Raw genomic sequence first — 19912 nt, forward strand, 5'->3', positions numbered from 1 at the left:
TGTCAGAGCTGCAGGCTTTGTACTCAAGGAGCCTCACCTAAAATTCTACCTGGACCAAACAGTCCTAAAACCCCAGACTTTTTATCCATGGGGTATCTTTCCCCTTCCACTGTAACTAGGAAATCAATTTACCACCTTTCTAGGTTGAGTGAGAGAACCACATCCCCTGGATGTTGATCTAACTCTGATGACCTGCTTGGCAGCTATCTTTTCATTCAGGAAAGCTGAAATCTGTGCTTGGTTCCGGCATGGCTTAATGCAGGATCAGTCAGCATCAACACGTATAGTCATCTCCTAGATTGTTTAGACAATTTAAAGAGCCTACTCTTCACAAGACCCTCCTGTTCCAGAGGACTTAAGAGCACATTTAACTAGGGCAGTGCCAGCTCTGTGCGCAGAGCAGTGCCGAGTGTCTCCTGAAGCTATTTGCAAGTCAGCAATATGGTCCTCATAGGACACCTTCATTACACTTCATTAGGTGAAACCTGCTCATGACAGTAAAATTTGCATACTTACGCTACTGACCACTACAAAATTTTCTTGCACCCTCCTATAGGGTGAGTTATTTCCTATTGTATTGTAGCACCACCCCCGCAGGAGCTGCTGATTAGATTATTGGGTCTACGTCTATAGTCTATAATACCAAATGGCTACAGGAGAACACAATTCAGGATATATCACCCCAATAAGTAATAATAACTTGTTACCTTTCTCCAGCCGCAGTCCCTCTGGGTGACACAAGGTGCAACACACAGACTTTTGCTTAACCAAAGTAGCTTTACTGAGAGTTAAAGTACAAGTTGACTCCAAAAGACATCACAAGAGTCAACTAAGAAAGATAAAGTTATTGACACAATAATAAACAATATGATTAAGATGGCTATTTTTGTATACTTATGCAACTAAAAGATAACTCATAGGCTTTCTTTTACCCAATTCAGGCTATACTTTACACACGTCTAGTCTCTTGTATCAGGTAGGCAGAACCTATTTGAATCCCACACACAGTTCCTTCCTTTTGGTTTGGAATCTTCGCTAGCAATCGTTGGTGCACAAGCTATTTGTAATCCAAAAGTAAGGATATATAGTCAAAAAGGGTGAGAAAAAAAAGGTTACAATCACCCGCAATGTTACTGCGTAATTGGGCGTATGAATCTTCTTAGTGGTACATATATAGGCCCCTGACACCTTATGTACTTGTATTTAAATGCTTAGTCTCCTGGAAGGTGCACTAGGCCGCTGAGTGTACTGCGTACTATCTGAAGTGTAGTTAGCACTGGCTAAAGTTACTTTCTTCCAAGCGATAATCAGATTTGGGCATGTGCCCTGCTCACCAAACGGCCTCTTTCTTCAGGAGCTCTCCACCTCCGATTTCTGTCACCAGCCGCGCTTGTGTTTAGATGTTGGCAACACCAGTCTCTGCAGAGCATCAATGGGTTCTCTGGGAAGGCTCCTTTACTGAAGATGAAATGCTTCCACTCAGTCACTTCAGGCCCAGGCTTCAGGCCTAGTCCACAGCATCAGCCCACAGCACTTGCTTCCTTCTAGCTGTTGTGTGTGGAGACAAGAGACAGAGCCTGGCTCCTCCCTTCCTTTATAAAGCCTCCCCCAAAAGGCTATGTGGTGAAGCAATGCACCCTGGTATTCCAACTGAATTGTGGGTATCGTAGTATCTGATGAAAATCACCAAGCTGCAGTGTGGCAGTTTGGCCACTAGATGGAGCCGAGTTCCTTAAAATGTCCAGCAGCAGTCTTTTACAAATTGTATAAGGGAAAACCTCGCTACAGTATGATGCCATGATGCGCATCATACGCATGGCAGCATACAGATTCCCACCCATATGGTGAGAGTTAGAGAATGCTGCGAGCTGGGTCTGTCTTTGATCTATAGGTCACCAGTCCTATCAGCTTGTGGGAGTGGATCCACAACCCATTGTATGCTGTCATGAAGATGCAACTGGAAAGGAAAATTACAGAGAGGTGAGTATACAATTTTCCATTTTTATGGCTTATCCACACTAGCAATTGCGCCCAAGGAAGCCTCCCCTCCTGCCAATCCCCTCTTGTCCCTGACAGAAGGGTCTATACCCCATGTTGTTTTTGGTGGGCATAGCACCCACTGAGCATGAGGTATTCAAATGAATGGGGCTGCTCTGTAAGCTCCCAGACATCTCAAGTCTCCCGCAAGTTGCGAGAGTCTGCCGCATGTCGCCTGCATCATGGACACCCGTGAGCGCAGGGCGATATCCCAGCAGGGCTGAGGACGGCAGTGTAAGAGGCGAGCTCAACTGTCATGAGTGAGAATGGAGCCGCTATTTAGGTCTGGCTCACAGGCGGAGTGATATCAAGTGCACTCTACCTGTGGGAGGAGGAGCCATACAGAGAAAGCACGTGGCTCTGCTCTCTACTGTAGCCGTGTGCTTCCTCTGTATGACTCCTCCTCTCACAGGCGAAGTGCACTTGATATCACTCTGCTTGTAAGCCGGTACTACGGAGGAAATAGCGGCTCCATTCTCACATTCTTGACATTTGAGCTTTGACACTGCCGCCTTCAGCCCTGCCAGGATATCCACAGCATACCACAGAGACCGGCACCACAGAGCCCATCACCACAGAGACTGGCCCCACAGAGACCAGCATACCACAGAGACCAGCATATCACAGAGCCCGGCTCCACAGAGCCCAGCATACCACAGAGCCCAGCATGCCACAGAGACCGGCACCACAGAGCCCAGCATACCACAGAGCCTGGCACCACAGAGACGATACCCTAGATATCACAGAGCCCAGCATACCACAGAGCCCGGCACCGCAGAGACCGATACCCTAGATATCACAGAGCCCAGCATATCACAGAGCCCGGCACCACAGAGCCCAACATACCACAGAGCCCAGCATACCACAGAGACTGGCACCACAGAGACCAGCATAACACAGAGACTGGCATCACAGAGACCGATACCCTAGATATCACAGAGCCCAGCATACCACAAAGACCGGCACCACAGAGCCTAGTATACCACAGAGCCCGACACCACAGAGCCCAGCATACCACAGAGACTGGGACCACAGAGACCAGCATAGTCTGAAAAATAAGTAGAAAAGGTATGTGCATTAGTGTGTGTAAATTATTGCAATGTGTTTTTTAATACCTAGCTGTGTTCATAATAAAATGTCACGTCCTTGTTCATACATGTATGAAGAAGGACATGACATTTTCTGGCTGCCTAAGTCATATGTGCTAGTAGTGCAACTATCCCCCAGCACATAACTGTAAATATCCCAACATGTGCAGTGTTTCTGGTGGTTAGAGTGTTCCTTTAATATCTCCCAGAAGAAGTAAACCTCCGTATACTAATTACATTTCATTTCCTTATCCTCTGGTTGTGTTAAATTGGGAAGGGGAAGTAGGGGGGAGGGGGGCGGGCGGCGCAGAGTGCCACCTACCGGAAATGAGTTTGCCACCTCCCTGAAATGAGTTTTTGCAGGTTGAGATGCCTGAGCTCCCCGCAATCTTATGCAGTGAGGGGTTCAAATAGTTAAAGCAGATGGTGAGGTGCCAATACATTGCCTCCTCACCATCTCTCAAATGTTCTCTGAAGAGTGATCTGAATGCAAATCGCTCCTTAGACACCAAAGCAAAGCAAGTGTGAATGAGCCCTTAGAACATGTTACATATTTGGGATACATATGGGTACGTTAATTATGTTCTTGCAAAATGTGGAGTTAAAGTATAACTAAAGGCAAAACTTTTCTTTTTAGATAGAGTGAAGAGGGATTGGAACATCTGTCAGGTTTTATTGCTGCCTGTGTCCCCATTAACCACTTGCCGACTGGCGTCAGTAGATTTACTGCGGCAGTCAGCCCCTCACAGGCAAAGCGACGTAGGTCTACGTCGCTAGCCTGTGAGGCTCTGGGGAGCGAGCGCGCGCCGCCGAATGCGCGCTCCCGCTCCTGCTCATTCACGGACCCCCCCCGCGCGTGTGCCCGGCGGACCCGATGTCCGCCGGGCACTCGCGATCGTCCGTGACACCGGGAGAAAGGCAGGCAGCTAATTTAAACAAAGCCGCCTGTCATTCTCCCCTGTGTAAAAATGGTGATCATACGGTTCTACTATGTAGAACCGTTGATCACTGTTCTTATACAACTAGCCACAGCCAATCACAGTAAGAATCACGCCCCTAGGGACACACACCACCCCTCCCTCTCAAAAAAGTTAACCCCTTCACTGCCAGTGTCATTTTTACAGTAACAGTGCATATGTATAGCACTGATTACTGTAGTAATGTCACTGGTAACCCCAAATGTGTCAAAAATGTCAGTCAAGGGTCCGATCTGTCCGCTGCAATGTTGCAGTCCCGCAAAAAAAATCGCAGATCGCCGTCATTATGCGTTAAAAAAAAAAACAACAAAAATGACAAAAATCTTTCCCTTTGTTAGTAAACGCATTAACTTTTGCGCAAACCAATCAAAATACGCTTTTTGCAATTTTTTTTACCAAAAATATGTAGCATAAAACAAATTGGCCTAAAATGTTAAAAAATTAGATTTTTACATTTTTTTTTGGGGGGGGGGGGGATTTCATATAAAAAAATGTGAAAAATATTGTTATTTTTGCAAAATTGACGCTCTTTTTTTGTTTATAGCGCATGATCAAAAAATCGCACAGGTGATCAAATACCACCAAAAGAAAGCTCTGTTTGTGGGAAAAAAAGGACGTCAAATTTGTTTAGGTACAGCGTCGCACGACCGCGCAATTGTCCGTTAAAGTCACGCAGTGCCGAATCGCAAAATAGGCCCTGGTCAGGAAGGGGGTAAAATCTTCTGGGGCTTAAGTGGTTAAGGAGATTCACTCACTTTATTTTACATGTTTACCGTTATCACCAAAAGGGAAAAATCAATAATCTGTGTTGTCCCCACAACAGGAATATAGGGGGGAGATTTTCCAATGGGGACAATAGTTCTGGTTACAACTGGGGTTCTTTCATTTTGGAATAGATTTCCTCTCACTTCCTGTTTTGACTGTGGGACAGAAAGTGAAGGGAAATCTCCCCAATGGGGCTCGCATAGCAAAAAAAAAACCTGACAGGGGTTATAACCTTCCCTACTTCCTTACAAAAATTGGAAAAAAACAGTTTTAGTGCTGCTTTGGCTGCCCAGGATACCAAGGAGTTAAAAGTACACAAAATATCCTCTCACATATACTTTGCTAAACGAGAAGCGTCCGAATTACAAATGTGTGGCTAATTTTCTTGATAAAGTTCCCCTGAGATTGTATCAGGTGATTATAATGAAGGTGAACCCTCCCAATCAGAGATCAGTGTGTTGGGTGATCTCCATATATAAGAAGGAGCTCAGATTGTTGGGCTCACATGTACTGATCACCACCGATCTTTATTCAGCGCTGCACTGAGGCGTTACATTGTAAGTATATGGAAGAATCTCTCTCTCTCTAACCTTTTATAGTGTCATTTCCTTAGACTAAAGGATGTAAACCAGGGCTCCTCGCACTATGGTCCTCCAGTTGTTCAGGAACTACAATTCCCGTCATGGCTGTGAATGTCAGAGTTTTACAATGCCTCATAGATTGTGTAGCTTCACAGCAGCTGGAGGGCCGTAGTTTGAGGATCCCTGATGTAAACTATAGATGATGGCTGGCTATTAATGAGTTATTATTTAGTTTGTTATTATACATGGATGCATTAATGTACACTCTTGTATAGTAGGTGTAGGGACTCCAAGCCTCCACCTTATCTGCTTGCCCTCTATTGGTTAAGTGTGTTCTGCCCTTTGGGTCCCATCTGCTCTGGCCATGGTTGACTTTTGAGGCCACCTGGCATGTTAATGGGGATAGAAAGCATTGTAGTAGGTTAGGATACTCTGTTGGAGCTCAGGGCATTGCCCCAGTCCCCCACCTAATGCCAATAACTTGTAGCAACAAATCAATCTTGTACTGGTCTGGCTTTAGCGAAGTGACTTCTGATTGCATATGTAAGCAAGAACCAAGTCAACCTACCTTGAATAAAACTTGTATCCTGCCAGTGCTAAGCTTCTGAAAATGCTAGCTTCCTGGTGTCTGTAGTCCCTGTACAGAAGGGATTGAATCTGTATGACAGCCAGTTAACATGCATTATAAAAGTCATTAATGGAGGGATCTGTAGCTTTTTCTTTAAAAGCTGCTTTTTAACTTTTACTCTCTGCCTAGTGATGGGATGGACCATTGATTTGTTAGATTGTGGTCTCTTAGATCTGCCCAACCCATGTTTTAAGGTGAGTATTTTTGCCCTGGAATGCATATAAGCACAGGAACGCACACTTTAGAGAGGAAGTAAAGTCCCATGCATAGTTTGCACCTCTAGGTAAGGCTTACTTATAGGTACTGCAAATATCTCCTAAACGTGCATCATTTAGGAGATGTTTACTACATATGCAGTAGATGACCTCATTGGCGCATGCGTTCTGGAGGAACAGCCATTCTTCAGAATCCTGTGCTGTGAATGATGGTTCCCCCTGTGTATGCGTCATTGCAGCTCCAGCCAGTCACTGAGCCAGAGTCTGCGAACCCGGAAGGAAGACAGGTGAAGATGGATGCTGCGTCCAGCGACGGTTTCACTTTATGTGATGCATACTAGCACATTATGCCTTTACCTTCCAGTTTTCTGGGGGGGGGGGGGGGGGAAGAGAATAAACTCCCAGCAGTTTAAAGCCGCTTTATGACACTGGATATGAGGATTGTGGGGTAAATGAAGACCTACTCTAATTTTAAAAAGACCCCTCTTGGCATGATTTTTGAAAGACAGGGAGACCTTTGCCATTGCCCAAGCTGTGTGTTCCATAGACTAATGCACAAATGGCTTACTGTAACACATATTTCGTGAACATATGCTAAAAGGTTTTAAGGAATGAAAGAGTTATATGAGCTGAAAAAGATCACTACAGCTCTGGGGGAAAGAATGGATTCTCCTATTAAGACCATAGAACAATCTCAGTGATTAACCACTTCAATACAGGTACTTTCACCCCCTTGCTGCCCAGGCCAGTTTTCAGCTTGTAGCGCTATTGCATTTTGAATCGACAATTCCGTGGCCATGCAACACTGTACCTAAACCAAATTTATGATTTCCCACCCCACAGAGCTTTCTTTTGGTGGTATTTGATCACTGCAAGTTTTTTATTTTTTGCTAAAGACCAAAAATTTTGGGGGGGGGGGGGGGGGGGAGAGAATTATTTTGATTGTTATAAAATGTTCTAAGTAGTTTTTTTTTTTTTTTTTTTTTTTTTTGCTGCACTGGTGGGTGGCACTGATCTGTCCCCCCCCCCCCCCCCAAGTGTCTGAACTGGTGATCTAATGCTCAGCACAAACCCCCCCCCCCCCCCCTTCAGGACAGCAGACCAGTTCTCCTCTACTTGTGCCTGTCATTCGCAAAGCCGATCAACAGCACTTCACATTTACTATGTGACCATCTGTGATTGGGACACAGCTGGTAAAATGGTAAAGACCCTACGTCATAGGCTCTTTACCGGGATTGGAGATGCGGTGTGTCGAGTAACACACTGCACCACCGATTGCCGCTCTGTGCGCAACCCTTAGAGAGAGATTTTTTGCTGGCCTGAGCCTTGTTGGCCTAGGCCAAAATACAGCACTGACTACAACTGACATTGGTGCTGGAGGATTTCCTCTGTGCAGTGCTGTGATGGGTCTGAACAAGGAATGTAAGGCTATGGCCAGCAGCTGTCCCTGACTGGGGGCTCCCTCTGAGGAAATGTGTAATATCACTACTTGGGCCACCAGCCTACTGTCGGGGTTATTGGGGGTTGATTAAAAGAATAATAGGTAAAAAGAAAAATGATTTTAAAAGCCATGTATATTTCATATTATGCATATAAGAGATTCTGAACAGGATGGCGTCCATCTTGTTTTTAAGGTGAAACAAAGTTCATATATACTTGTTAAACAAAATGTCTCTCACAGGATTACAAAGGGTCTATGGTCTCAACAGAGATATTTGTATTTCTATGTAATCGTAAATAAGATTTCTTTTGACATCTCGATCAGATAAAACTTAGTCAGTCTGACGCTATGTTAAGGGGGGATATCTCAGTCTGTCTATAAGTATATAACAATAGACAATGGCTCAGTGTTTTTCAGCATACATTTAAAGATGAACCATATAAGTTTTTATAGATACATTATCATATGTGAGAAGATATTAGCCATAATTATGTCATTATATTATGTAAGGCATATACATATATATTTAGGAATGTTATATCACATTTTGGGTTTATATTCTCAGTAATAATCTTACTTAGAATTCTTTTTCTAATAAGTGTAAGGACATATGTATCTCGTCACTAGTTACCTCATTTCAGAGAAGTTTCTGTGTAGGTCTGGTGTAAGTTTTTATGACACTATAGATCTTCCTATCCTAGTCTGGATGTCTGACAGTTGTGTCACAAGTCAAATAAGTAATTGCTTTTCACTAGCCGACAGGTCAATAGGTCATCAGATAACAAATTGTTTTAATTATATTAAATACAAAATCTAATGAACGGTACAATACTGCCCTCTGGAGACGAAATACCAGGTGCAGTCTTGAGATAATTTGAGATATTCCAATATAAAAATATTATATTGTCTTAAATAATATAATTATTGAAATGGCATTACTTGCCAAGATGAATGATGGAAATACAGGTGAACATTTATGTATGTACTGGGAGTCTGGATAAAGTTTTATGTTGTGTTTTATGATTAATCTTACATATAGAGGAATCATCCTTAATTTTATTAGACCAAGTATGGGGTTAATTATAAAAAGGGGTGTGTCTCTGACCTCACTAGTTTAGGTATAGAATATCCCGACCAATTGGGATAATGTTTCATCCCTCTGGGTTTTACTTATGGTAATTTTTATAGCTCTTTGTTCTTACCATATAAAAGACCAACCCAGATATGAGAGATGACACATGACACTTTACACTACTGACAACACACCTCGCACTTACACCACACACGCTATTACATTTTTCGATAGACTCATCCAGACATACTCCCTGATCCACATCATTCATCTGAAACTTGGAGGAAACTCCTCCCTCACTGGCATCCATCTTAGGACTCTGGTAACACCATCTTAAGTGTGGTAATTATGCCTTGCTGTATTATTTGATTTTATTCAACAATTGTTTATTCTTTCCTTATATGTTTTATATTGCATATTTAAGGGTAATGAGATTACAATCCCAGCCGTATAAGCCATGGTATATTTTTCTCTAAAAAGCTGATTTTTGTTTTTATACATTTTTATTAATATCAGATTCAGTGCATTATTTGCAATTTTAAGTCTTCCGTTTTGCATGGCTTATTCTCATTCCTTCTGCAGTGGAATGACTTTGGGCTATGTGATTCGCAGACCATTGTAGTCTGTTTATATAGAACATTAGTTTATGGCTTATACTATACCTGGGAAGAAATGGTAATCTTGCTTTTACTTTGGTTTCACTTTCACTTTGTTTTAGTTTCACTTTGTTTTACTTTCACTTTCATTATTGAGCTAAACATCACATTGCATTGATTATTTGAAGTTAGTATTTTTCTGTAGAAGTTATCTTTTTGTGTCATTTCCTGTTTGATCATATATTGTGTTTACATGTCTTGAGAATAAATATTTTATATATATTCCACGCTGTAGACTGTACTCACTAAGATTGGTATATGCTTTTAAAAAGAAATTAATCAATTAAAAAGAATTCACGACATTGATTTATGGCATAAGTGGAGACTCTCCTTTCTCACAGATCTTTGCTTATTAACCATAAATAAGTACACTGCTTTATTCAGAGAAGTATAAATATTCTGACATAAGTACGAGCGCAATATATTTATTATTAAATATTCTTACATATAATGGAGGCCCCAGCGAGATAATTATTGATTTCTTACATATGCCAATCATATATATTGATCAGCTGACATAATCAATAACTTAAAAAAAAAAAATTTTTTTTTTTTTTTTTGGAATTTTTTTTTATTAATTGTGAATGTAATAGAAATGCCTTAAAATGTCCACAGCAGGTAATGTTCACGCTGCCAACTCTGGCAAGGTGTCAGTCCCTAGTGGTAATGCCACAACTCCAGTAGATTTGGCACAGATCATAAATGTGTGGAAACACCTCTCTGAGTCTGAAATGGTGGAATATGTAAATGCTGGTTAGAGTCATATATCAAAATCCTCAGAAAGTCGGGCCAATAAAGGGCATCTGACATGGGTAGAGGACAACCTGTATGTATGAACTCACCAATAAGCTTATTTAACACCAAAAGATATCAGGAAGTGTAATCACATACTTTTTGGTCATGGCCAATCTTACTGTATCTTTATGAGGAACTGCACCAGAAGGCTCAGCAAAAAGGAGTTTAGTAAAGTTTCAATCTCCACTCCAAATAAATGAGAGTATGAGATTAGGAACCTCCTTGAGCAGGTGAAAGTAACCTCTATTGGGACACATAAGTTAAGAGAATGTAGCGTGAAACTGCAAAATAAAGTAGAACTGTGGCAGAAGTTTTATCAAGGAAGCTGTAATGAAAGTAACCATGTGAAAGTGAAATGTAAATGATTAATGCAATAATTAGGAAGTTTTGAGCAAGGAAAAATGTTTTCTAGCAAAAAGTTGCCGAGTAATCAGCAGTGGAAACTTTTGAAAAAAATAAAAATAAATAAAAATGTAACAGTCAAGTCAAGAAACGGAACTCATAAGTAAATACATAGGAGAGTTCCAAAAGGTCATGGTGTCCATACAAAAGGGCAATGCTTTATTAGTCCTGCTTTAAATATGATGTAATTATTCACAGACCCAGATATGATTCCCAGTCTGTTGGTTATGACCCAGACAGGGGGGGGGGAGTCAGGCAGAGAGTCCATGTCCTACCCCAGCCATCTTCTAAATATAGGAGGGCAGAAATTGGGCAGCCATGTATAAATAGGTATGAATCATATCAGGTCACTACAAAAAGACTAGCACCCCTAAAAAGACACCATGCACCTCCAGAATTTAAAAAGTTTTAAAAAGAGTACTGTTCCGATTTTTTTTTTTTTTTTTTTTTAGAAAAGGTCCTTAGATATTATTGACCATCTTGAGGCCTATGAAAACAACTGTCTGTGTTGTGCCTGCAGGATGTCATTTAAAAGTCAGCCCATACAAAAACCTAAATGCTGCTAGAGTTGTTATCTACAATTTAAAATGTACACAGCACCAAAGCCCCATTGAATTTTTTTTTGTCTGTACTCAAAAGTGCCTAACACCCTTCAATGAAGGAGCTGAGTACAACCACCTGTAATTGAAATCCCTATGCTTTGAGGCATTGCCCATGTACATAATAATAAATTTGGCAAAGGAGCAAGATATGCCACCTAGGCCCCAAGGGGAACACCGGATACCTTAAGGAGGACACCGGACATCCCATCAACAAGGGGGGGGGACACCCACAAATAAATAGGGATTTGCCCCATCCTAGGGTTCCCCAAAATCCTCGGGAAGTTAGAGTGACATTAAGGCCCAGACCTCATGCCAGAACCGAGTAACTGGTTCTGATGGGGATCTGTCCCATCTGTCTAAACCCGAGAGACAAAGGCACCGCAGGAGGCGGAGCCAATAATTCAACTCTGTAAAGTTTTCAACATAATAAAAGCCAAATTGATCAGCTGATCACTTGGTTCACTCAGGGCACTGTAGCCCAGAACTAAAATAATTCCTTTTTAGGAACAAATCCTGTGGCCAGCCATAGGCCATAAAATCCTTTAATGCCCAAATGGCAGGAATCAGAAGGGATACACTGAATAGAGGCATAGGATGCAGAGGTTCTAACACCCTTTTATCCCAGGTCACAGCATTGAGGATCCTGAAATCCCTGTCAGGGGGGGATCTTGGTTGTGAGATACTAACTACCCTCCTATTTTTCAGTGGTCACTTCATCCCTCTGACTCAAACAGGTCGCTTAAAGCGGGCACATTTTGAAAAATCGCCAATGACGGTGATACCAAGGAGGATCAAACCCTAATGACGTAATGCAGTCAAGAGGTTAAAGGTTGTATACGGTAACCAAGAAGGAATCCTCAATGCCAGGTAGTTTTATTGCCTACAATAAATTGCATTGATGCCCCATAGGGGGAGATATATATATATTTTTTTTTTTTTCCTAAGTAGTAGGTAAATTTTAACAAAATATTGTATCAATGTACAATTGTCCAATGTGTAGTATCCATGGCGATGAATACATCACCAGGTTAATAAGCCCCTGAAGTCAGTCGCCCTAGGAAAGGTCGCATATATAGTCTCACCTTCCCTGGTGGTCATATAAAGGACTGATCACACGGTGGATTAAAGGAGAACTCTGAGAAAGCTTAGGGTACCAACATCGCATTGAAATGTCAATTGATAAGAATGTATATTCATACTATATGTTTCATCCAATAGGAAGAGATTAACTTTCCATGCCAGGTCGTTGATTGGTACAGACGATGATGTTTGCCAAAGACACAGCGATTGGATGGGTCATCTCTCCTTAGAGTCCAGTTCTGGATGGAACCCCTCATTGAATCGGATCCCTCTTCAGGAATCAAGCTGCGAGACGCCCCAGATTCTTGTTGACGGAGAGGAAGATTTGTTTCTACAGATCTTTGTGCATTTGATCCGAGGAAATCCATTGAGAGAAATCGCACTACCTCCTATTTTCGGTTGAAGGAGATGTGAGAATGGTGCATTGCACATGTGAGCAAACCTCAGTCTAGGTGTATGACACTCTAGACCGTGCTGAAACCATTCATTATCCAACCAACATCCAAGGTTGAACGTCCAAACAGATTTCTCGGATTCCTGATTGCCAACATTGTTTTACTGCGCTTTGAATGGTAATTGTCAATGCCATTGCAGCAGTTAATTTCTGTCTCCATCAAGACTTTGCAAGCTGGAGATGCAGATTTCAAGGAACATTTGTGTTTCTTTACCAGGAGATCAGAATTCAAAGAGACTAAATAGGAACAGTTTGTGACATAGCTAACACCAGCAAAGTCGCTACGAACTGACATTTTGAACTGATTTTTTTTCTCTTTTTTTTTATCGCTTTACTTAAAAGTTATGAACAATTCCCAATATGAACTATTCTCTTACAAAAAGAGAACAAGACATTTTTTTTTCCACTACTCCTTAAAAAGCTTTCTTTCCAGATAGGCCTAAGTTGCTCACTTGTCTACTGGGAAGAAAGGGGGGGGATATGTCGGGGTTATTGGGGGTTGATTAAAAGAATAATAGGTAAAAAGAAAAATGATTTTAAAAGCCATGTATATTTCATATTATGCATATAAGAGATTCTGAACAGGATGGCGTCCATCTTGTTTTTAAGGTGAAACAAAGTTCATATATACTTGTTAAACAAAATGTCTCTCACAGGCTTACAAAGGGTCTATGGTCTCAACAGAGATATTTGTATTTCTATGTAATCGTAAATAAGATTTCTTTTGACATCTCGATCAGATAAAACTTAGTCAGTCTGACGCTATGTTAAGGGGGGATATCTCAGTCTGTCTATAAGTATATAACAATAGACAATGGCTCAGTGTTTTTCAGCATACATTTAAAGATGAACCATATAGGTTTTTATAGATACATTATCATATGTGAGAAGATATTAGCCATAATTATGTCATTATATTATGTAAGGCATATACATATATATTTAGGAATGTTATATCACATTTTGGGTTTATATTCTCAGTAATAATCTTACTTAGAATTCTTTTTCTAATAAGTGTAAGGACATATGTATCTCGTCACTAGTTACCTCATTTCAGAGAAGTTTCTGTGTAGGTCTGGTGTAAGTTTTTATGACACTATAGATCTTCCTATCCTAGTCTGGATGTCTGACAGTTGTGTCACAAGTCAAATAAGTAATTGCTTTTCACTAGCCGACAGGTCAATAGGTCATCAGATAACAAATTGTTTTAATTATATTAAATACAAAATCTAATGAACGGTACAATACTGCCCTCTGGAGACGAAATACCAGGTGCAGTCTTGAGATAATTTGAGATATTCCAATATAAAAATATTATATTGTCTTAAATAATATAATTATTGAAATGGCATTACTTGCCAAGATGAATGATGGAAATACAGGTGAACATTTATGTATGTACTGGGAGTCTGGATAAAGTTTTATGTTGTGTTTTATGATTAATCTTACATATAGAGGAATCATCCTTAATTTTATTAGACCAAGTATGGGGTTAATTATAAAAAGGGGTGTGTCTCTGACCTCACTAGTTTAGGTATAGAATATCCCGACCAATTGGGATAATGTTTCATCCCTCTGGGTTTTACTTATGGTAATTTTTATAGCTCTTTGTTCTTACCATATAAAAGACCAACCCAGATATGAGAGATGACACATGACACTTTACACTACTGACAACACACCTCGCACTTACACCACACACGCTATTACATTTTTCGATAGACTCATCCAGACATACTCCCTGATCCACATCATTCATCTGAAACTTGGAGGAAACTCCTCCCTCACTGGCATCCATCTTAGGACTCTGGTAACACCATCTTAAGTGTGGTAATTATGCCTTGCTGTATTATTTGATTTTATTCAACAATTGTTTATTCTTTCCTTATATGTTTTATATTGCATATTTAAGGGTAATGAGATTACAATCCCAGCCGTATAAGCCATGGTATATTTTTCTCTAAAAAGCTGATTTTTGTTTTTATACATTTTTATTAATATCAGATTCAGTGCATTATTTGCAATTTTAAGTCTTCCGTTTTGCATGGCTTATTCTCATTCCTTCTGCAGTGGAATGACTTTGGGCTATGTGATTCGCAGACCATTGTAGTCTGTTTATATAGAACATTAGTTTATGGCTTATACTATACCTGGGAAGAAATGGTAATCTTGCTTTTACTTTGGTTTCACTTTCACTTTGTTTTAGTTTCACTTTGTTTTACTTTCACTTTCATTATTGAGCTAAACATCACATTGCATTGATTATTTGAAGTTAGTATTTTTCTGTAGAAGTTATCTTTTTGTGTCATTTCCTGTTTGATCATATATTGTGTTTACATGTCTTGAGAATAAATATTTTATATATATTCCACGCTGTAGACTGTACTCACTAAGATTGGTATATGCTTTTAAAAAGAAATTAATCAATTAAAAAGAATTCACGACATTGATTTATGGCATAAGTGGAGACTCTCCTTTCTCACAGATCTTTGCTTATTAACCATAAATAAGTACACTGCTTTATTCAGAGAAGTATAAATATTCTGACATAAGTACGAGCGCAATATATTTATTATTAAATATTCTTACACTACCATACTGTAATGGCCTGGTAGTTTATGCCCCTCTCCTTCCTTTCCAGCCTTGTCCTCCTCTGTAATAAAATGTTGTATTCAAAACCAGGTAGAGCCTTTGTAAATTCTATGTAGCTTAACTGGTTAATGGGTGCATCTTTGTTTTATAATTTCATGTTTTCTGCCTTCCAGAATCTCAGCTATGATTGTCCCCAAGAGCAAAAGCAAAGCAGATTTTTGTGGCGTGGACAAGTATTACTATATCGTCAGGCCAGACCTGAATTGTTACATGAGATCAACAAACTTTAATCATGGAGAAGATCTGGAGATCTTCAGCTTGCACCCATCCTGCAGGAATGGAGATCATTACTTGGCCTATGAGGATGACCACTTCTACATCATCAAGTCGGACCATTACCGTCGGGTTACAAACATGAACAAAGATGAAAGTGCAATTGTTTATTCCCTACACCCCAACTGTCAAGGGGGCAGTCATTATTGTTCGGCTTTTGGATACTTCTATATCCTTTTTCAGGACCGAGGGGTCTATCGCCGGACAAAGAACATGAACAAAGATGAAGAGGCTGAAGAATTCACGCTGCACCCGGAATGCAGAAATGGGCTTTACTATTTTGGTGTGAAAGATTACTACTATTTTGTGAATCCAGAGGACCAGTGGGGAGGAATTAAGTACACAAGATGTACTAACTTCAACAAAAATGAGGGCATTGAAACCTTCTCGTTCCATCCCAGCATCTATAGCTTTCTGCCTGGAGGTCTGGCTATTGCCAAGGGCTCCTCTTTTGGTGAGTGGGTGTGCATCAAGACCATTGACAATAACTCCCAGACCCCCCTTGAATGGAAGAATCGGGTTGCCAAGAAGGTTGGATATGAGAAGGAGAAGATGTCCAGTATAGAGCACAACTGGAAAGTGTCAGCAACTGTCTCGGCTGAGACAGGAGGATTGAGTGCTTTGATTTCAAAGGTCCAATTTTCCCTTTCAACTGAATATGGTGGATCCAGTACAAACACAGAGAAGGAGAATTGGAATGAGGCCACTGAAGTTGAAGAGACAATAACCCTTACTGTGAAGCCCCAACAAAAAGTCTACATCTATGTCTACCAGATGGGCTTGGGAAAAGAGCCTGTGCTATATTGCCGGGATATGAGAATTCTTGACAACCCTACTCCACCGACTGATAACCCCCTGCCACATGCATGAAATTTAGTTTTGGATTTCCGATGTTGATGTGGCTTCAGTCACTCCTACTGGCACTGTACCATTAAAATGAACCTGCACTATTTCATACTGGGCAATCTAAGGCCTTCACAGAAGACACTTTGGGCAGCTTGTACTTTCTTTCCCTGTAATCAATGCTCTGCTGCCATACCAGTTTTCTTTGTACATCCTGACTTTCTAACGAATGAGAACTTGCTCCGGGCTGTGGAACATTCCTGGCTTTGGTGTTTGCCCACCTGGACATCAAGCACTGTTGACTGTGGGGAGGCATGGGGGCAAATGTTCATAACTTCCCACAGCTGCATGTACTGGTACCCCTAGTAACAGGTGATCAGGGATGGCAGCAAGTGCAATCTACTTCCATGTCCTGTCTGTGAAGAAATCCTGTTACTTTGCCCTGTATGACCAATGCCATGGTTCACTTAAAAATGAAAACCTTGGCAGTCTGAGTGGTGACCATTTGCATTTGTGGTGACCATTTGCATTTGTAACGTAATGTTTAATAAATATGCTTTGAAATTGCATTTCGTGTGTCCTACTTTATTTTTAATTTCAAGAATTCCACAAAGCACAGCTTCATTTAAACTACAAGTTTTAGTGTTGTAACTTGTAGTGCGGTTACTAATTGTTTAGAAAAATCCCATCCTACCCTGCTATTGTCGTCTATACCCCAGTTCAGCAAGAACTGTTGGCTGTCAATATTCTTCTGCAATTTTGGTCATAATGAAGAGGGGTTGACCTTTGCTTTTCTCAGTTTGGTGCTATTAAAACTGATAGTTAACTGGGAGAGCAATTTGGCACAGATTAACCAAATGGCTTCTGATGAGGTAAGCTACACAAATAGAATTAGCATCTTTAAGTGATCTGACACATGATGGGACACGTGATCGCAGAAGATTTAATTGATCCTACACGTGTAGATTACTGCATAGTTTGCCAGGTGGCAACTATTGCAATACTGTGCAATTGATCACTTCAAGATGCCACTTGAGTAGCTAAGTCAACCTGTTTAGTGATCAGTAGCTTCTAGTTGGGAGCACAACTATAAGGCCCCTTTCACACTTGTGCGACTTCAAAGTTGCAAGATTTTGCCGTGATTTTGATGCAAGTTTGACTAGGCTTATAATGTCTTACTTAAAAAGCATCAAAATCATGCTAAAAGTAGTGCAGGGACTACTTTGAAGTCGGTGCGACTTCAAGTCCCACAGATATGAATGGGGCTCATTGGAAATCATGGAGAACGACTTGTCATGCTGTTTTTTTTTTTGTTTTCCCCCCCAGTCCCAAACTGCATGACAAGTCGCACAAGTGTGAAAAGGGGCCTAAGAATCTCCTGTTGCTAAATGGTGATACTACAAAAATGTTGTAATTCATTTCTGCTTTTAAGGATTGGAGGGTAAGGTGTCAAGAAGTTAGTCTGGTTGATGCTGCAAAAGATTCTTCCGACAGTAACTGGCCATACATCATACAATTTTCTTATTCAATTTTCCATTAGATTAACATCAACTATGTAGTGCAAGGGCCTGTCTGATTGCATACAAATTGAGTGTTTTAGGTTTGACCTCCATATTATGGTTTTGGTAAATTGTATTTTGTATGGCTAGTCCTAGTCCTTTTACAGAATAAAGACTGCAGGACCAACAATGCCCCAACCGGGGACTACGTTACGCTTTTCAAAGTGACTTTGTGCTCTGCCTGTGCAGGGCAAAGCCACTTGCTAGCTTAAAAGGCTAAGGCTGGCTTTACCTTAAAACATGTTCCTTTTAGATTTAACCAAAACCATAATTGGGTAAAACCTAAACACTTAATTTGTATGCAATCAGACAGGCCCTTGCACTACATAGTTGCAAATAAATCTAAAGGAAATTGAACATAAATTGTATGGCCTGTCTTAGTTCATCTTTTTAGTAACCGGTATTCATGGTGTAATAATGCAGCAGCCCTGGATTCTATTTCAGTGTGAAAACAGCACAGCTGTGCAGGGCTCCATCATGTACAGATCTGGGAATGAACTACAAATCTGCTCTGCCACCATTGCAGACTGCTGGGGAGCGCCTTTTGTAGTTCACTGACACTGTCTGCCCATTTGGGAGATTTAGGTAGCCAGCTGTACGGAGTCTGCAGGAGCCTAACATTGCACCCACCATCTGCTGATCTCGGGTGCAATGATCTGCAGGTTTTTTTTTTTTAACCAGTTTCCACCCAAGGATGCACTCGTACGTCCATGGGCTTCAGCGGTTTTATGCCTCGTACACCACGTGCAGATCATCGGCCGAACGATCGGCCGTCTTTTGTCCCCGGGCTGTCGTGTCTGTTGAAAAGTGCAAAAGACTGCACAAGAATTTTGTCCGCCGACTGCAGAAGTGATGTCATGTGATTAACTTTCCTTATATTTTTTTTTTTTTTTTCTTTTCTGAGCATGCCCAGTCTTGCAAATCTGCTGTCTGTCGGGCGTATTCTGTATTGACTGGCGAACAATCGGCCGCTCTGGTGTCGGCATACAAAAATTTTAATGCTTGCACGACAGATTATTTTCGGCCGAAAGTGCGCTGTCGGAAGCATCATACTAACAAGCCGAAAGTCGGCCGATCGGTCGTCGGCCGAATCTTTTCGGCTGACAATCTGCACGTGGCATTACTGAGATGATGCCTGCACCTACAAGCATCATCCTGGTACCATTATTTCAGCCGACTATTCTATAGAAGGCAGAAGTGATCTGAGTGGCTAATTAGCCATTCAACCATTTCTGCAGGTGGCAAAAGGGGGTCCCATCATGGAGACCGGGAGCGACGACTGCCTGGGACAGGAACTGACGTCGCTCTCCTCTCTGTAACCCTGGTGCGATGTGTATTCATCGCTTCTGGTTTTGCCTCCCTCTTTTATGTGGCCAGAGAAGCAGCCAATTGAACCGAGCTGCATGGGGGGGGGGGGGGGGGGCAGAGGAGAAATTTGGGGTGTATTAGACCCCCCCCAAAATCTCTCCATAAAGAGGATCTGTCACGGCCCATGCTATTACAAGAGAAGTTGTTCATCCCTTGTGATAGCAACAAAGTTTGGAAAAAAAAGTAGTAAAAAAATTATTTTAGCCCCGGAGAATTTTCCTGTTTCACGTCCAGGCTACTTTTTGCAACTTGGCACTGTGTGAATTTAACTGACAATTGTGCGGTCATGCAACGCTGTACTCCCAACGAAATGTACATTTTTTTTTTTTTTTTTTTTTTTTCCAACAGACAGAGCTTTCGTTTTGGTGGGATTTGATCACCTCTGCGCTTTATTTTTTGTGATATTAAAGCGGAGTTCCGGCCA

At 41.2% G+C, this 19912-nt stretch overlaps 1 protein-coding gene across 1 annotated transcript; it reads left to right on the top strand.

The window, feature by feature from the left end:
- Window positions 1-5390: 5390 nt before the first annotated feature.
- LOC309558870 (uncharacterized protein) lies at window positions 5391-16588 on the top strand (the record flags this gene model as incomplete). The annotated part of the gene is made up of 2 exons (XM_082261956.1): window positions 5391-5424; window positions 15559-16588. The coding sequence occupies exon 2, from the start codon at window positions 15569-15571 to the stop codon at window positions 16586-16588; it is 1020 nt and encodes a 339-aa protein (XP_082118082.1). The 5' UTR covers window positions 5391-5424; window positions 15559-15568.
- Window positions 16589-19912: the final 3324 nt, after the last annotated feature.

The sequence above is a fragment of the Pelophylax lessonae genome (genome assembly GCF_965119305.1).
Source record: "Pelophylax lessonae genome assembly, chromosome: 6".
NCBI classification, from domain to species: Eukaryota; Metazoa; Chordata; class Amphibia; order Anura; family Ranidae; genus Pelophylax; species Pelophylax lessonae.